Source organism: Trichoplusia ni, chromosome 2 (assembly GCF_003590095.1).
Source record: "Trichoplusia ni isolate ovarian cell line Hi5 chromosome 2, tn1, whole genome shotgun sequence".
In the NCBI taxonomy this organism is placed as follows: Eukaryota; Metazoa; Arthropoda; class Insecta; order Lepidoptera; family Noctuidae; genus Trichoplusia; species Trichoplusia ni.
Genome location: NC_039479.1, coordinates 18,205,450 through 18,223,410, shown reverse-complemented (window position 1 = coordinate 18,223,410; position 17,961 = coordinate 18,205,450). Strand labels below are relative to the sequence as shown.

Here is a 17,961-nt window from a genome sequence, read left to right as displayed (position 1 = left end):
AAGATCTTTTAAAACGTTACAGCACTGATAGGTGCATGGTTCCAAAATGTCATTCCTATGCAGCTATGGAGAAGATCTTCGTAAAACCTGCCCTGAAATTCAAAGACACGATTTACATATTAGAAATATAAAATTAAACAATATCAAACAAATGATCATTCAGTTGTCGGCTATAACTGGCATCTTATACAATTTGCATCAGTGTTTATTTCATGGAATGAAGTTTTTGTAGGTTTTTACGTATAGTATTACATTATCGCTCAATATTTTTAAATTAACGTTTTCCCGTGCTTAAAGAATGTTACCATCACCAATAATACTACCAATTGTATTGGTAATGTCATTGTCAAAAACGTGATCAAAACATAACCTAAACAAAATAGTTATTTTTGATAATATTTCGACTAAATGTTTACATAAAATACTGAAAACATGAGGGACGTATTCTTATCTAACTGTGAAAAAACATTTTTAAACAGAATAGTGTCAGAAGGACATGTAAGGCAATGTTTCATTTTAAAATGTGAATCATACTTCTAACAAACGCTATTATGGAATCTTTGTTTAATTACAGCGCTTAGATGGCAGAATTTACAATGAAAGCAGACCATTAAACATATCCTTTGGGTCTGAGTATGGCAGTTGCATCGTATCATTGGGAGAAACAAAGTATGCTACTATGTGTACCTTACCAACTTCGCTTTTTTATTTGTTTTATAAACAGAACTGAGCTTCAGGAATTAATACTTAATAGCGAGACACTTTAGGAATGGCTTATATCAAGCAATGAACTTCAATAGACAGGGTTCATCAATATTCATTTCGTAAAATGAAAAATCTCACCAATGTACAAATATTTTTTTTATTTTCAGAGTACTGGCACAAGTATCATGCGAGGTGACACAGCCAAAACAGATAAGGCCAAACGAAGGTATCCTATACATCAATGCAGAGATCAGTCCAATGGCAGCTCCTCAATTTGAAGCTAATCGCCAGACAGACCTCTCCGTGTACTTGAATAGACTTCTTGAAAAGTGTTACAAAGACTCAAAGTGCATCGACCTTGAATCATTGTGTATTGTTGTGGAAGAAAAGGTAATATCAAAAATGTTTTTCATAGATACTGAGGGTGAGCAATAGATAATCATGTATGAAGAGTAAAACAATGTCATTTAAAATATACTTGCTCTAAGTTATTTATAATCTTTGTAATAGGTATTTTAAGGTTTTTTTTACAAATAATGTGAGCTATGGTGCTATACCTGTAATATATTGACACTGTTTCTGTTTTCAACTTTCTTAAAAGATTTTTTCTGTTAAATGATCAACCTCAATATACTCTTTTTGACTCCATATACTTACGTCTTACATTTTCCAGGTTTGGTCACTTAGAGTTGACATCAAAGTCCTAAACCATGATGGCAACCTCATTGAGTGTGCAAGTATAGCAACACTAACATCGCTGGCCCACTTCAAGAGGCCGGATGTGACCCGAAGCGGAGACAGTGTGGTCATACACACTATGGCTGAAAAAGACCCGATACCTACAGTTCTATTCCACTATCCTGTTTGTTCTACATTTGCTATATTTAATGGCGAGTAAGTATTGCCCTCTAAATGGCTTTATATTAAAAAACTCGATTAAATTACTAGATATTAGAAATTTTTATGATAAACAGAATCCATGACATGTATATTAGGATCAGATAGATTCAACTATAAATTGTGTGTGAAGAATTTATTGACGTGAAAACAACTTATAAAACTTGAGTCACAGGCTAGACTTGAGATGATTTTTATCTTCAAGTACGTAATAAGACAAAAAATGGAGAAGAAACTGAGCAAGTGAATTGTTTTTTGCACTTCTTGTGTAAGGAAGCACAAACAATTTTTCCTTATTTCAGCATCCTACTATCAGATCCAAACTTTCTTGAGGAATCTGTATGCACCAGCAGTACTGAAGAGGGTGTTAGTACTGGCGGCGGACTACTTGTCGTTGGCATGAACCAGTATAAAGAACTCTGCCTATTAGACCTAACTGGTGCAGCAATATACAGCTCAAATATTGTTCATAAAGCTATTACAGGCGCTGCGGAAAAATGTAAAGGAATTGTTGAGTTGGTTAAAAAGGCTATTGTTAGTGATGATACTCTCAGGTAATAAACCTCTTTATTGCTTTTTTGGACACTGTTAAACAATAAAATATAAGCAATAAGTAATAAATGTAGCTTAAACAGTTTTAAGAAGTTATGTAGGTTTACTGCTTTCTTTGTTACTATGGATTAGTCTAGTATTGTAAAATACCATGAGTTCCTTAAGTTCCTTTGTCTTTTAGCCTGTTGTTGTAGCTCTTGGTCTCTGTAGGACAGTACTAAAATACCATGAGTAAACAACTCAAATTAAGGTTTAGGCATTACCAGAACTTTGTTTTCATATGAATAACCACAATCAAATACAGTTATCTGTAATTACCACAAAATTTCAGTGGTTTGAATGGTGTGTTATTTATATATAATAAAAAAAAAATTATATTCATAAAACCTTACATTTTCCTGATTTGTCACAATTAACCTGTTAAGTAAATAGTCGTAAGTCTTGTAAATAACAAAGCTTTAGGAAATAGGTTTATGCAACCGGTGATTTGGTTTAGAGTGTTATCATTAGTGATCTACAAAGCTGCATATAATTTTATTCATCTTATCAGAACTGAATGCAAGTCAGAAAATCTAAAATATTTTTTTTAAGCTTATATGCTTATTATTTTAAGATTTGTAATTAATTCTTTTTAATATTTCAGGCAAAAACGAGTGAAAATAAACTTCTCAGATGTAATAACACAAGATCACTTGCTGTCTTTGAGCAAAAAGGATTTAAATATTAAACTGAAACATTACAATACTGATGAAAAAATGGCAGAGGATGATGAAGAATCTATGACAATTGACTCAGATCCAGAACCTAGCAAATATGACGGTAACTTACAATTTGTAGATCTTTTTAAAATTAAGTTTATTCCATGGTTATGGATGTCATAAAATTTAATAATGGCCATGAGTGCTGTTTTGATTGCTTGTTTTACTTAATGTGGCAGTGGATCAATAAGATTAACAACAATTTTTTTAATTGATCTGGCCTTTAGGAATGGGAGGTCTTTGATGAATTATAATAATGTTTCATATTGATAGTATATTATGTATTTATGTTAAAAATATTTATTACAGTTGTGTCATCTATTCCCCAAACTGCTGAAATACAAACTAAGAAGGGGGCCTCACAGTGGATAGAAATATCATCGGATTCAGAGGAAGACTGAAATAATACAAATGTTTGTCAATAAAATGTAATAAATTTACATTTTACAACTTCCTGTTATTATAATCTCTCTTAACAGTGTTATATTAATCATTGCATATTCCTCATCAGTTAACAATCATAACATTCAACACTTTCACAAAGAATTTAAGTGTGAGATGGAAAATACAATCTTATAACACTAAACAAAATAAATAAAAGTAATTCATAAGGATGCTAGTGGTCTTGAATATTGTGGAATAGTCAATGAATACATTTAATAACATTCACTCATTTATTTACATGCATTTCATAGTTTTGAAGAAAATTCGTTAGTATACAATTTTGCATGAAGTAATATACTTCAAACAGTTTTGCAACAGATTCTCAATCTATATTTCTATGTTTTTATTGTAGAATGCAGATTGAAAATTTATGAAGATAATAAAATGAATACTATTCATAAATCTACTTACACTATGTTAAAACTACACACTTCAGATATAAATACAATCACATTATTCTACACCGAGTCTGAGTTCATTCCATTTTTCTGGTCTAACTTATTTCCATTAGTCTTCACCATGTAAATAAAGTAAGTCATTATTTCCTTTTCATTTACTGGTAATGATTTAAAATGTTTTTGAATAGCCTGCCGAAAAAAAAGAAAATTATTTTGAGAAATACAAATTTAAATAGTGGGTGTATGTAAAACAGTGCAATACTCACATCAGCTAATTGAGCTTTATTTAAGCCTGGCCTTGCAGGCACTTTGTAATGTCTTTTATATCTCCTCAATGTGTTCACTTGTAATTGAAACCAGTCTACTTCAGGTGAGTCCATCTCTGCCTCATTGCTGTCATCCTCGGAGTCCTTGGGCCTCCTTTGTTTTGTCCTTGCACACTGAATCATTGTTTTATGATAATCACAAATATAAGTATGCCTGGCCTGAAAATAACATATGGAATTTAGTTAAGACAGTATATTGACTGTACTTGTGTTTTAAAGCACTGAAATAGTTTTATGAATGAAAGTGAAACAAAATTTGTGTGACATACTTGAGGGTCAATGTTTAGTTTGAGCCTCCTTTGAGCGACTGTCTTTTGTATGCGCTTGCTGTACGAGGCGTTGCCTGCGGGTCGCCTGCAGCTCTCGCCGTCATCCATAAGGCAACATATTTGATCAGAATTACCTCTTGAATCTTCTTCTCCTGTACTAAACCCGTTGTTCATTTGATACTCCCGTTGAATCATATATAACGAATAAAATGAACTCGTGTACTACACTTCGCACCAGGCGACGGAAAATAGTTCGACGTATTCACTATAATACACGATTGAGGTTATGATTTATAACAACATAGAACATTTGTGTAAAATAAATCAATTAAAAACATCACAGTAAATACCCGGCCGTTCGTTTATTGCACACCGATTAGTTTAGGACGGTAGTAATTCTTTATTCACTGCACATATGCAACAAATTCACTATAGCTTCTCCGCAACACTCAGATGTAAGGTCCGCGTATTAATTATTTGTTTAAATAATTTAGGCAGAACTATAATTCTGACGAATTAACAAAGTCTACTGTAGTTGTAGAGAACTCAAATTGCAGCGGCTGAATAAAAATGACTCGTATCCGCACCGACCGCTGGCATCGCCATTACAATTTTATTATTACAAGTTCGTCATTTCATTCACTCACTCATTCATTCCCCTAGAGTCACAGAGCGTTTATTAAATAGGGCATTATTGAAATCGCCATAGCATCCAATTTAGCTTAACACGATAAGAGCCGCAAAACGAAAACAGTTCTTTGGGTGAATGTGTGCATGAATACAATATCACAACGTATCTATGTATTGTAGTATAAACAAAAAATAAAGCTAAGGTTAGCTCGTTTATTGGCTCAAAAATGGCGGGGTATTTAATTTAAGCCAATCAGAATGTTTTGTCACTGACATCGTCTGTTCATGTATTCATTACGACGAGCGCAAAGTTCCCTACGTAATAAGCGCTGAAATCGTGTGCTCGTTTTTAATAAACACAATACTCGGTGAGTTTCATTATTTCCTTATAAAATCAGTATAATTCTAATTGGAATTCAGAAGTTATATTGCGTATGATATTTCTGTGGTCTAAATGGTTTCTGTGCTTTGCTGGAAACTATATTTATAGTTTTACATTCTAATTTTGTTAGCAAATGGCTGCCGAGTGCCGAAGTAAGGTGACAGATGCTATATATACAATCGTATTGTATGTATATAACAATGTGATAGTAGGTGAGTAAAACATAGAACGTGTGCGCTCGCTACCTACATTAATGTGAACTTCTTTAGCACGACGAACTTTTCTTTGGTTGATGTCTAACATTCTATAAATTTTATTATAAAATAAGGTATTGATAAAACCAAAACTCATGGATTTCAATCACGATAAACAATATATGATAAAATTATACAAAGCGTAAGTGATATGATACGTGTAGTTACTTTACACTGAGTCGGCGTAGTACCTACTTTTGGATCTGAAGTTTAGTCACCTACGATTTATTAAATATACAAGTTTATGTTATTTTCCAATTAATTAAATAAAAAATAGCAAATCTGATCTCTTTATTGCTAAGTTCACTTTCTTTGTGACTTTTGAAGTCATTAACTCTATTTATTAAAGGTTTTAGAAATCCAAAGATGGCTGGCTTAAATTTGATGGCTGTTATGGGATATGCACATAAGTTACATAACAGGTGCGACACGTACTTAGCATAAAAAAAGGAATCAAACATTCTGAAGAAAGTTAGCGTGAAGATATTATAACTTTTGAAGAATAATATCCTATGTGAGGGAGATGCAAAATTTAACATATTAATACATAAGTATTGGTTGAACATAATCACATTTCAAAAATGTTAGTTACAGAAATGATGCGAAAACATCTATGCAGTTGTAGGGCTGAGAGAAATAATAATCAATTAAGACATTTAATTAAATCATATCGAAAGCATTTCAAAAGTTTTATATTTTAGATTTTCTGGTTCCTACAGCTGTTTTGGGCGATATATTTTACATTTGACTAATATGAAGGGGTTGTTAAGCGCTAGTGCACACACAGGGTAGGTTGGTAGTATTTTTTAACCTTGATGTTTAGACATCAACGATATCTGTACATCCAGGATACATTTATCCTTGTTAATTGTTTTTTTTTTGGCAAGTAGTTTATAAATATAATAGTTGAGTCGCGTTGTAGTATCTGAAAGGGGTTAGAAAAGGTCTGATTGTTAACCATAGTGTAAAATCTACACTTAAATAATTTATTAGTTCTTTATAAACTTTTATCTTCGTAATTATCTCAACGCTAAGGCTTGATTTATTTTAAAGAGATACTAACTGAGGAATAACTTGGGCATCACGTAGCTGATATTCTTCGTTAGAGTTTGGCTTACAAACCCTTAAAAAATCCATTAAAAAGAGACGGAACCTATACTCCAAATTGAAATCTGAACCTGGAACCAAACATACAAGTGTTGGTCTCGCAGTAATGAGCCATTTGAATTGGCAAAACTACCGGGCCTATAGCTATCTAATCTCTTAAATTTATAATATTTTCTTATGTGAAGTGAAGTCTGGGTACCTAACACATTTGCTGTATTAGGCAAAAAGGGACCCTAATAAGACCAAACATTATTAGATTTAAACTATCTTATGCGTCCGATTTGACTTATTACATCCGTGGCCTTGAAAGTATTTAATAAGTATGCCGTGCTAGTCAATATAAATATTTTTTATCATACATATTATTGTCTCATCCTAAAATTTTGTTACTTTTAAATTGCTTAAATTAGCTACTTAGGCTATATGATAAGCGAATAGTAAAATACCATTATGCCCATCGATTAGTTTCATTCTAATACTGAACATTACAATGTCAATCCCTTAGCTAGCAATTTACCTTAAAAGAAAATGAAATTATAAGATGTATGTAAATTTACTTGAATTATAAACAAAAGAATTTCAGTATGAACATGGATAGCCGAGGCTGCGCTAATCGTCTTATTGACCGGTTGCTGGACGAGCTTGTTGCCAGTTCGTGCACACTCGTCTCTTTTCGTATATGTTCGAACGTTTCCAAAATGGCCGCTGCGCGTTGAGGGCGCTCGTGTGCACTTGTTTGGCGTCTGACTCTGCGACGTTGCCAACTTTATTGACTTAAGTACAAACGAAGACAAAACGTACGCGTGTGGAGTGGAACTTACAGCCGGTAGCTTTTTCACTAAACAACACGCGAGACCTTGTGCGTTTTCGATTTCCATGGAATAAATTTGATTAAAAAATAATGTGGCATACATAATTACATAGAGTCTTTGTGATAAAAACTGATTTGCATGAAAAGTGACAGTGTTCTTGTGAAAATATATTTCATCTAATACATAAAGCTTACATCTCGAGTACTTGCAATATTAGAGAAAGGACATGATTTCAACAGCAATTGGAACGCAGAAAACATTTTAAAGTGAGCAAGGAGGCATAAAATAACTGGTTGACCGCAGGCAACGATAGTAACATGGGGGATCGGGGCGCGACGGGGGACGCTTGGGGTGCGCGCGACGATGCCTCGTGGTGGCCGGGTGGCGCAGGTGAACTACAGCATCAACAACAATTACATGAGGAGATCGCTAGGAGCACTGCTGCTTCTACTCATCAGCTTTACACTTATAAAATGACTGGTGGATTTCCGAATAACGGCGGGGATACTTCTACTCCAAGTTATGATTATCGCATAATGTCAAACTCAAATGCTAGAGAAGAATCTCCTCAACAGCCATGGTGGTATGCATCAGGCTCGGTAGAGCCGCAGCAAACATCATCACCGACGGTACGAAAACGTTTGAATGATAACACGGAAATCTTAATCAAATAATCATAAATTTTAAATATTTTAAAATCGATTTCAATTACGACCACAAAGAAGTTTTCTGAAATCTATAATTAGGTTATTAAATCTAATACACTTAACATTAATACTGCTCTCTAAAATAAACAAATGAAAGAAGATCATAGTAAAATACACATTATCAATAAGTTACTTATGTATTACCATTGGCTCAACAGTTCATACATTATAATCGATAAAATTTGCATTTGTTCTGAACTAAATAAGTTACTTACTTATATTACTACTATTACTAGTCCTTTTTTACAAAACCAAATCATTTGGTTAATGAAAAACGTGTTTACAAGAAGTTTGAGACAAAGAAATGGTAGTTCATAAATGCTTGATTGCTGTATTATTTTCAATATTAAGTGAAAACAACAAACATCTGGCTCTCCAATTAATAATTACAGAGACTTAGATAAAGAAATCTAGTCTAAATAATGCATTACAGTCTACTATTCAATTCACATTAACCTGAGTGTATCATAATGATTTTATACAAAACTTGTTATAAAAGAGTACATACTTACATTAGAAAAATTGAAAATAAACTAACAACGAATTCGTCCTCAAAAGTAATAAAAAAATACAGAATGACGTCTAAAGGATTTCAACATTTTCCAAAATGTGAATTCAAATGTGGCAGATTCCAAGCGGTCACTGTGGCATCAAAATATAACTTCATTCGTTCTTTTTACTTCATTCGATCTGTTGTTGTTTCAAAAAGGGAATAAAAATTTCCTTTCTTTTCTCAAGTGACGTGACATTGACATTGACATGCCGCAAGGTTTAGGGATGTTTACACTCGAAAAATCGACTTCTTTAACAGTCAACCATCTTCACAGTATTTCTGTATTTTTATTTTATTTCCTTATTATTCTGGATAAACTAGATTCTTTACCTTACAGAGTTGCCGTTTATATTTCGTGTTTACCTAATAATAACAGGGGACAGTTTTTATATGATATAATACATGAACCAGATACTTGCGATAGGTATTATATAATTTACCTTTACTAAGGATAGATTATTCTTTAATCGAGTATTGTCATTTTCTTTTGGAGTAAATCTGAGCTCGTCCTATGATTATTAAAGATTATAATCCTTTTTACAAAAGAATCAAAGACAGTGGAAAACATTAAAAAATTTAAAGTAAATTCTATGGAAACATTAAGTTGCAACACCAATATAAAAAAAGACTGTTCCCTCGTGGCTCATGCTCAGAACCTAAAAAAACTGCCTTAATAAAAAAACTTGAGGAATGCCTGAGGATTACCAAAATACCAACCGTCCTTGAATGAATTCCTTTGTTACTCTAGTTGATAAGTTGATCATTGATGGTTGATGAAGTTTGGCTTTAGAAGTTTTTGACTGAACTGAAAATGAATTACCACTTGGTAAAACTACTGATCAGTTATTAAGCATGCATGTGATATCATATTTTTTCTAGTAAACTTTAAGAGCTTTTAAGCACGTATTATATATAAAAGGGTGGAAATTTTATAGCTTATTAAGAGGCTGCATTGTCGAAATCATAGTTGTCATCAAGTATAGCTTGTTGAAAAAAAACGTATGACCTTCTAAATCCTTTGTTTAGTGTTAAAATATCAAAATATCCAAGTAAACATTGGCAGCAAGCCCAACCACAAAACAATGCAACTTTATGCATTAAAAACTTTGTTCTTAAAACTTGTTTCTGGCATTAACTATGCAATGCTTTGGTTTATGAAAGGATTACTTTGAGATGACACAAGTAATTCCAATTTTGAAAAGATGCCAATAGGTACCTACTTTTTGACCATTTTCAATTTCTAGATAAAGTTACATATTTTAGGTTATTACCTCAAAATATAAAAGTAGAAATATAGTCATGAATATAAACTAATGAAAAACATCTAATAGCAACTGATTAACAAATTAGTTAAATTTTAGTTTTAAGAAATTAGTTAAATTTTTGTTTACTACTTCTCCCATAATTATACTTTATTATAATTTATACTTTGGTGCTAATTGTGAATTTTATTCTATTTCTGATTGGATTTCATTAATTTCTCACTGGTATGCTAAAAACTTTATTCTGGTAGCATTTTATTATAAGTACTCTGTTATTGGTATTAGGTTTAATTGTTCATACATGCTTCCTATAATTAAAATTAATTTATAAATACCCTTTCCCTAAATAATAACCTGATATATTTTTTAAATGAGTGTTAACAGTTGATTTCAAGTTATAGTAATGCAATTGATGCATCACCCTTATTTAGAAATCTAAATCATCATCGATTTGATTAAATGCCCATAACATGATCTGTTTATTTAACTGTGTTATTGTAATAGCAGAAGTGTGGACAATCAAATATCAAATCAGTGCATGTACCATGTTATATCCAATACATTTACATAATTATAATGTAAGTTTTCTATTGTTCCAGCCTCAAAGCCAGGCGAGTCCGGATCCTGAACAAAACAATCAGCAAGCTAATGGTATACAACAAAACCACCAGACTCTACAGCAGGTGCAGCAAGAGCAAAACCAGGCTATACAACAGCAGCAGAACCAGCTGCAGCAGCAGTTGCAGCAACAAAACTTGCAACAAGCTCTGCAACAACACAACAGGACTCTTCAACAGACTTTGCAACAACAACAGCAGAGTCAGCAGGAGACCCTACAGCAAATGCTGCAACAACACCAGCAACAGCAGCAGCAACAACAGCAACAACAACAACAGCAGCAGCAACAACAGCAACAACAGCAACAGCAGCAGCAACAACAACAAGCTTTACAGCAAAGTCTGCAGCAGACTCTACAAGTGAGCCCTGCTCAAGCACAGGCCATTGTCCAGGCTCAAGCGGCTTTGCAACAGCAAGTTGCTCAAACTCTGCAGCAACAGCAACAGACTCTGCATGAACAACTACAAGCTGTTCAGCAACAACAGATTCAAGCTGCATTACAACGGCAATCTGCCACTCTACAGGTAATGCTTAAGAATCAAATTGATTTTTACATAAGTGCACTCTACACAATCTAGTTTAAAAGCATCACTCTTTGACTATATTTCAACAGGCATATACTGTGGGTGGCCAAATTATTATACTCATTTATAAAAATCTATCTTTCGTGAGTTCTTTACCACTTACTTTACTATGAAACCTATGGTAACGTTTTAATTACAATGTTAATAATTAATGTAACTTATTAATAGTAAAATGAAACAAAAATGGTTCGAAAATAATATTTTATTTATGAAAGGGAAGGCTCCAAAAAGATAAATTCAATATTTTGTAAATCCTCCTTTTTGAGCTATTACACTTCGAATACGTTGCGGCATGCTCGCAATGCACTTTCTTGAAATTTCTTGTAGCGCAGGTGTGTTGTGCCATGCTTTTATAATTTTTTCATTTAATTCTCTTTTGTTTGTTATTATTTTTTCTTTGCAAATTTCTTTTTTTAATGCTGCCCAGATATTTTCTATAGGGTTAAGGTCTGGCGAATTGCCAGGCCAATCCAAAAGTGTTATATTGTTCTCTTTCAAAAATTTCATGACTTTTTTAGCTTTATGGCAAGGCGCCGAGTCTTGCATGAAGATGCAGTCACCATCAGGATACCACTCTGCCATTTGTGGTATCAGACGAGTCTGTAAAACTCGTAAATATTGGTCTTGGCGCATAGTACCTTCGACCAAATGCAGCCGACCGTTCCCTTTCGAGCTTATCACGCCCCATATCATTACAGACGGGGGGTCTTTTACCCTTTCTACAACGCAATTTTCATCAAATTTTTCATGAGGCCTGCGTCGAACAAACTGTGAATTATCCTGGAGAATCTGGATAGACGATTCGTCGGAAAAACAGACCTGAAATACCAACAGTATCATTTTGAAATGAACAATTTTATTTTTATTTTACAAAATATATTTTGTAACGCATGTTTACCTTCTCCCAGTCTTCTACACTCCAATGTTTATGCATTTTAGCAAATTCTAGCCGTTTAGCACGCGTCGCTTTGGTTAACTTTGGCTTTTTCAGAGGTCGACGGCAACTGAAATTCATTTCTTTCAGCCGGCGTCGTAACGTTCGGTCTGATAATTTTACGTCAGCATCATCCAACAAGACTTTTATGACTTTCCGCGGCTTTCTGCGATTCCCGACGGCTATTCGCCGGATTTCTCTTTCAGTTCGAAGAGTTGTTAGACGTTTTCTTCCGCATTTACCGATACGTCTTGGCGATAACGATTTGTTTTCGTCGGTCAATCTTTTTATATTGCGGACTGTAGACTGCGAAACACCTGCCAATTCCGCTATTTTCCGTTGAGAATGGCTGGTGGGACTTAAAAGTGTTTTTATTTCCGATCGTTTCTTAGGAGAAATGTCCGAAATCTTTCCCATGGCTAAAATTAGCAACATGTTAGGTTATGAAATCCAAAATTAAAAAACAACAACGAAATAAGAAAAAATATACTAAAAAAACGAATAGTAATAATTTTGGCAAAACACACTCACCTTAAATCAACAGCTTTGATTGCAAAATGCAGTAAAACTCCTTTTATTTTGCCACGTGTTATCTTAGCGAGACACCGAAAAGAAATGGGCTACAAGATGGCAGTCTTATAAACAGCTGTCACTTAAAAAAAAAAATGTTTGAAGCAGTGTTGCCAACTTAAAAATGTAGAAGAATACATAAGAAATCAAAAACTATTCGAAGAAAAGGTTAAATGCTTCTAGAATTTACAGAAACTTTGAGAAAAATGAATTATCTTCGAAAAAAGCTCATGAGTATAATAATTTGGCCACCCACTGTACATGCCAAGATAAATTAATACCTACCTAACAACAAGATGTAACTTGTCTTTGTTGCTTCCACTCCTTCCGATAGATAAGTGTTAGTGATGATAAAATGTTTAGAATAAGTAGAATCCACAGGATGAAACTTTAATGTACAGGAATTGCAGCAGCAAGCGCAGCAACAGGCGCTAATCGCTCAAGCGACAGCTAACAAGAAGATGCCGAGGGCAAGGGCGTACAACAAGCCGAGGGGGCGCATGACAGCCTATGCGTTCTTCGTACAGACTTGCCGTGAGGAACACAAGAAGAAACATCCCGATGAAAATGTTGTCTTCGCTGCTTTCTCAAAGAAGTGCGCTGAGAGGTGGAACGTAAGTTTTTGTTTGTATATTTGGGAAGGTGACTATTGATAAATTCTCAAACCTTTTATATATAACAAAAGTGACTTGCATAGTAAAAGGATGTTTATAGGCTGGTTTAAAATTATTTTCTGTTAGAATATCTGTCATTTTTTAAACAATCAAGGTTTTTACCAAAATAATTAGACTCAATGAAATTTCAATGGAATGAGGATAAACCCTGAGGCTTAGTTATTCATAAAAGATCTACTGAGAATAGCTCTTTATGATTAATCATCAATTTCTCATTTGAGGCATGAAAAATATTGGCTCAATTTTAGTTGGTATTGTCTGCCAATATTCATAAATAGCTGGTAAAGCTATTCATATTCAAATGTGTTACCATGACATGAGTGGCACATTGTCTTAACATTATAAGCAAAAATTTGTTCAAAAGAAGTATTCAAGTAATAAACATTGGAAGTTTTACTAAAATATACTAAATTGTGTCTACCATATTAGCTTATGATTGTTGTTTAAACATGATATTTATTCAAAGTTTATAATTTATTAGCACCTTCATGTCGCTAAAAGTCTATCATAACAGAAATCCTTCATGCCTAGCAAGAAAATATTGTACGACTTTTTTGTTTCTCTTTATAATATCCCTATCGAAACAATCTCTGCAGTGCAAAGAGATTTTCGAACTAAATTATCTAAAATTGCATTGCATTGCAATCATGCGTAACACAGAAGTAGCTATGACTTTCTACGGTCAAGATGTACCTACTGATTATCATAAAACACTTTACCTAATAACCAAGAAATTCCTCAGACAATGTCAGAGAAAGAGAAGCAAAGGTTCCACGAAATGGCAGAGCAGGACAAAAGGCGCTTTGACCTGGAGATGCAGAACTACGTGCCTCCCAAGGACATCAAGGTGCGCGGCCGCAAACGACAGCAGATGAAGGACCCGAACGCGCCGAAGCGATCGCTGTGAGTTATGGTCATGAGTTTTTCTTTGAATCATTCTTTTATGCATCAAAGTCTATTCCCAGACAGTGTTTCTGTTTCGTACTTTTTTGAGTTTCCAGTTTTTTTTATATAAACGCATTGAATTAATTCCTTGAATGTTTGTTTTTTATTCCCTTTCCTAATTTTTGTTTAACTCGGAAAAGCCGAATTGATAATTGTAATTCTGTTTGTGTCATAAGATGAGAAATACTGGATGGAAAATAAATTGTTCATCATCATTTTATATCTGACAACAATACGTATATTTCTCAAAAAATCGTCTTTATAGGACTTTCAGCTTTTTAAGTAGTTGTTCAACATGACTGAAGGTCAATACACTTACAGATCAGCCTTCTTCTGGTTCTGCAACGATGAGCGCTCGAAGGTGAAGGCTAACAACCCTGAGTACACGATGGGTGACATCGCCAAGGAGCTGGGCAGGCGCTGGGCTGCCGCCGACCCCGAGGTCAAGTCCAAGTACGAGAGCCTATCTGAACAAGACAAGGCGAGATACGACAGGGTGAGCGTGCTCTTTGTTTTAATTTTGTGAAGAAGAACGGAATAATGTGTGAATATCTTTAAGTTACGCAACTACCTCTTACCAGACTGATGTTTTAATGATGATTACTTAAATATTTTATTCTAATTCAAACATTTTGGTATGCGTAAAGCTGGCTCATTTTCTGTAACTTTAAATTAAATATCGATTGAGCAATGGCAGGTTTTAGGTGGAAATTCTTGTCGTAGATGTAATTATGGATCCTACTGGGTAACCTAATATATTTTACTACCATATAAAATGTAGAATTTTGTCATTATGTTATATTCTACGGCCTTTTCAGGTTATATTTTAAGAATATAAGTTTTGCTGAACATTTAGTATGCTTACAGAATTTAAGACCCTTAGCCAAGTGGCACTCTAAAATATCTATTTACCTCTTGAATGACTTCACTAAGCCAACGCTTAGTTAAATGCGACATTTTGCTGCGCGTTATTCTTGCAATACCACAGCTAATGTAAGCTCCAATAGTAAATAAGAAAGAAATCCTTGTTTTTTTTGCAACCCCTTTACACTAAAGATTTATCAATCATTCTCAAGTCAATGTTCCTTATATCTGTAGAATATTTTTGCGCATCAATTTGTTAGACTTCCATCCAAGTCTGACACCTGTCCTATAATACGTCAAGCCGTATCTAATATAACAAAAGGATAAAGGCTCTTCATAGAGGTTCGTTTGTAGCAGGTGCAAACGATTCCTTTATATAATGGCCAAGAACGCCGAACGCGTTTTATGCGAAATGAAAAAAGTTAGCTCTATAACAAGTTTTTTTTTTGTAATAAATAGGATGTTTTATGTGATTTATTATTTTCTTTATTCTGTTTATTCGAACTTTATAGTTCAGGGATAGGCTTTTAAATCTCTTGATAAAACTTTGCTGTTTTTTGACCAAGACAGGATTTTGTGTCTATATAATTACACTTCTTAAACTGTCTAAAGATTTATCTACTTCTTAGACTGGGTGGGTTTCCACCAGAGATGTGCTGGGATGCTGTGCTTATAAATAATCAACAAAATCGCTTTATTTACTCCACATCTGCCAGCACAGCTCCGGTGGAAGCGGCTCACCGGATAGGTGTTTGCATATACCAAATAAGCTAGGAATTTGTTGCGAGAAATGTGTATTGAGAGGGAAATGGAAGCAAATGTTGCGAGATTTGGATACTTTATATACTGCGCAAACTGTACCAGCCAGTCCATACACTAAGTTTTTAGCAACGCAACCTCGCACGACATAAGACCTCTGGAGGAAGGAAGGCCTTAAACTTCTCACTAGCTAAATTATATAGGTTTACTAATATTCATAAATTGTTACAGGAAATGACAGCATACAAGAAGGGCCCGTTAGCGTTAACGCAGCCGCCGGCAATGGCCGAGGTGGACGAGGATTGCGATTTTGATGCTGAAGAGGAGTACAAGTGAGGCGACAGCGCTACGCTCGCCTCGGACAGACGCCACACGACGCCTGGCCCCCTACACTAGCGACATCTCTGCAAGCGTTAACAATGAAACGCCTGAATATATAGAAGTGACAGAGATATGTCTAAGTCATGTAACTTTATTAGAGATTGTCATTTCCATACATTTAAGCGATTTGTAGTCATGTTCATTCTTGTAGAAGTTTCACTCGTCTGCGGGGTCTAGTCCACGAGCACGAGGCCACACCATCGGTCGACGTGCACTTTACAAATTATCCTCACGTAACACTCGACCCCTAACTTTTTGCCTACAATTTTATATACTCGAATATTTTTATACAACGAGTTTTCGTTTGTACAGAAATCGCAAGGACGAGTGTTCCGTTTTATTCCTATAGATGTGGAGTTGTTTGTGTGTTTTCGTAAACCAGTTTTCAGTCAGAGTGTACCGAAATGGTTTTGTTGCGGGAGGTTGAAATTATAAGTATAATTTGTTGTTGTTAGACTATGTTTAGTTTTCTGTTTCGACATTGTTTCTGTCGTCGATATTCTAATTGTAGGTGCGATCGTAAAGTTATTTTGTTGGCGACCATACGGGATGGTCTTGGCAAGGTGTGTTTCATCACGCTACCTATGAATTGTCTTAAGGGTCGGGTCACAGCCGGGGCCTTATAATTTGGAACATTAACAGCAATAGAAATATGTACGGAACAAAATATAGGTTTAACGAGTCCATCGAAAGAAATTTAATTAAGTGGATAGTATTTCAAGATAGTAAATTTAGACATAAGTTTTAAAGCGAGAATGAGTGAGATTTTGTTATTCATGATGAGAAAATGTATAGTTATTAAATTATATTCCTTTATTGACATTAGATTATTTTATGTTACTATTTTTTTTCGGATAAGTAATGACATTGTTCAAATTAAATTAATAATTAATTGAAGGACATTCGAGTGTTTGATTTAAACACTAAAGCGTGGAGTAGATAAAAGAATTGTGAATTCTTGTGTAAAATACAATAATATTTTGTCACCCGATAGTCTTTAAAATTGTTTTTTTTTACCATTTTTACATAATACCAAGTGTATGTATTTTGTGTACATAAAAGGACTGCAAACCGTGATAGTACTTAAATTCGTAGGACATCTAGGTTCCATTACCGTCTATAGAATAAATGCTAGAATCTATCCTACTTTGCTTAATGTACTTGTTGAAATAATTTGATTGTTTTATTTGGAAAATGTTTTATTGATTCTGTCTCAACACGTTGTATGAAATTAAGCAATTCCACGAAATTACTAGAAACCGTATCGTATTAAAATCTAGTGGAAAAGAAAATGAGAAAATATTTTAAGTCGTTCTTAGTGTAATAGGGGCGATATTGTTTTGAAATTGATTATGCTCATTGTACAAAACAATATAGTGAATCTTTTACACATATAATTATTCGTCTTTTTATTTTATCCTTTTGTCCTATTAACCTTGACACTACCTTTACGGCCCCTAGTAAAATGAGATATGAGTTACAAATTGCCTGGGATTGCGGTAGTTTGGGACAGTTTAGTGGGTGCAAATCGGTATTAAAATCCTCACAAACTGCCCTTGTTTATCGTCTACGTGCT

The 17,961-nt window shown here is 34.1% G+C and overlaps 2 protein-coding genes and 1 long non-coding RNA gene across 5 annotated transcripts; 1 reads left to right on the top strand and 2 right to left on the bottom strand.

Annotated features, from left to right (window-relative positions):
- The first annotated feature begins 345 nt into the window (after positions 1 to 345).
- LOC113508514 (high mobility group protein DSP1-like) lies at positions 346 to 17,782 on the top strand. 3 transcript variants are annotated; one of them, XM_026891597.1, is made up of 10 exons: positions 346 to 498; positions 575 to 669; positions 873 to 1,095; positions 1,379 to 1,599; positions 1,905 to 2,017; positions 10,654 to 11,198; positions 13,164 to 13,376; positions 14,179 to 14,339; positions 14,703 to 14,877; positions 16,236 to 17,782. In XM_026891597.1, exons 1-10 carry the CDS (start codon positions 433 to 435, stop codon positions 16,338 to 16,340), a joined length of 1,917 nt encoding a protein of 638 aa, XP_026747398.1. In that variant the 5' UTR covers positions 346 to 432; the 3' UTR covers positions 16,341 to 17,782. The 3 variants fall into 3 exon arrangements, with proteins under 3 accessions (XP_026747398.1, XP_026747397.1, XP_026747396.1); XM_026891596.1 differs by lacking the exons at positions 346 to 498; positions 575 to 669; positions 873 to 1,095; positions 1,379 to 1,599; positions 1,905 to 2,017 and adding an exon at positions 7,532 to 8,163 and having other exon boundaries at positions 10,656 to 11,198; positions 13,173 to 13,376; XM_026891595.1 differs by lacking the exons at positions 346 to 498; positions 575 to 669; positions 873 to 1,095; positions 1,379 to 1,599; positions 1,905 to 2,017 and adding an exon at positions 7,532 to 8,163 and having other exon boundaries at positions 10,656 to 11,198.
- Positions 3,327 to 5,299, bottom strand: LOC113508515 (histone deacetylase complex subunit SAP30 homolog). Its single transcript, XM_026891599.1, has 3 exons — positions 4,350 to 5,299; positions 4,021 to 4,239; positions 3,327 to 3,943 (listed from the first exon to the last, which is right to left on the bottom strand). The coding sequence occupies exons 1-3, from the start codon at positions 4,542 to 4,544 to the stop codon at positions 3,815 to 3,817; spliced, it is 543 nt and encodes a 180-aa protein (XP_026747400.1). The 5' UTR covers positions 4,545 to 5,299; the 3' UTR covers positions 3,327 to 3,814.
- On the bottom strand, positions 6,498 to 7,398 carry LOC113508516. Its single transcript, XR_003402028.1, has 2 exons — positions 6,679 to 7,398; positions 6,498 to 6,540 (listed from the first exon to the last, which is right to left on the bottom strand). It is a non-coding gene; the product is annotated as an uncharacterized LOC113508516 (long non-coding RNA).
- Positions 17,783 to 17,961: the final 179 nt, after the last annotated feature.

Bases quoted from the DNA above. Each gene is read 5' to 3' on its own strand.
- LOC113508514 (XM_026891597.1), top strand. From the start codon at position 433: ATGAGGGACGTATTCTTATCTAACTGTGAAAAAACATTTTTAAACAGA. The intron at 499-574 runs GTAAGGCAATGT...GTTTAATTACAG, and splicing joins GAATAGTGTCAGAAGGACAT to CGCTTAGATGGCAGAATTTA. The intron at 14,878-16,235 runs GTGAGCGTGCTC...AAATTGTTACAG, and splicing joins ACAAGGCGAGATACGACAGG to GAAATGACAGCATACAAGAA.
- LOC113508515 (XM_026891599.1), bottom strand. From the start codon at position 4,544: ATGATTCAACGGGAGTATCAAATGAACAACGGGTTTAGTACAGGAGAA. The intron at 4,240-4,349 runs GTATGTCACACA...TGTTATTTTCAG, and splicing joins AACTAAACATTGACCCTCAA to GCCAGGCATACTTATATTTG. The intron at 3,944-4,020 runs GTGAGTATTGCA...TTTTTTCGGCAG, and splicing joins ATAAAGCTCAATTAGCTGAT to GCTATTCAAAAACATTTTAA.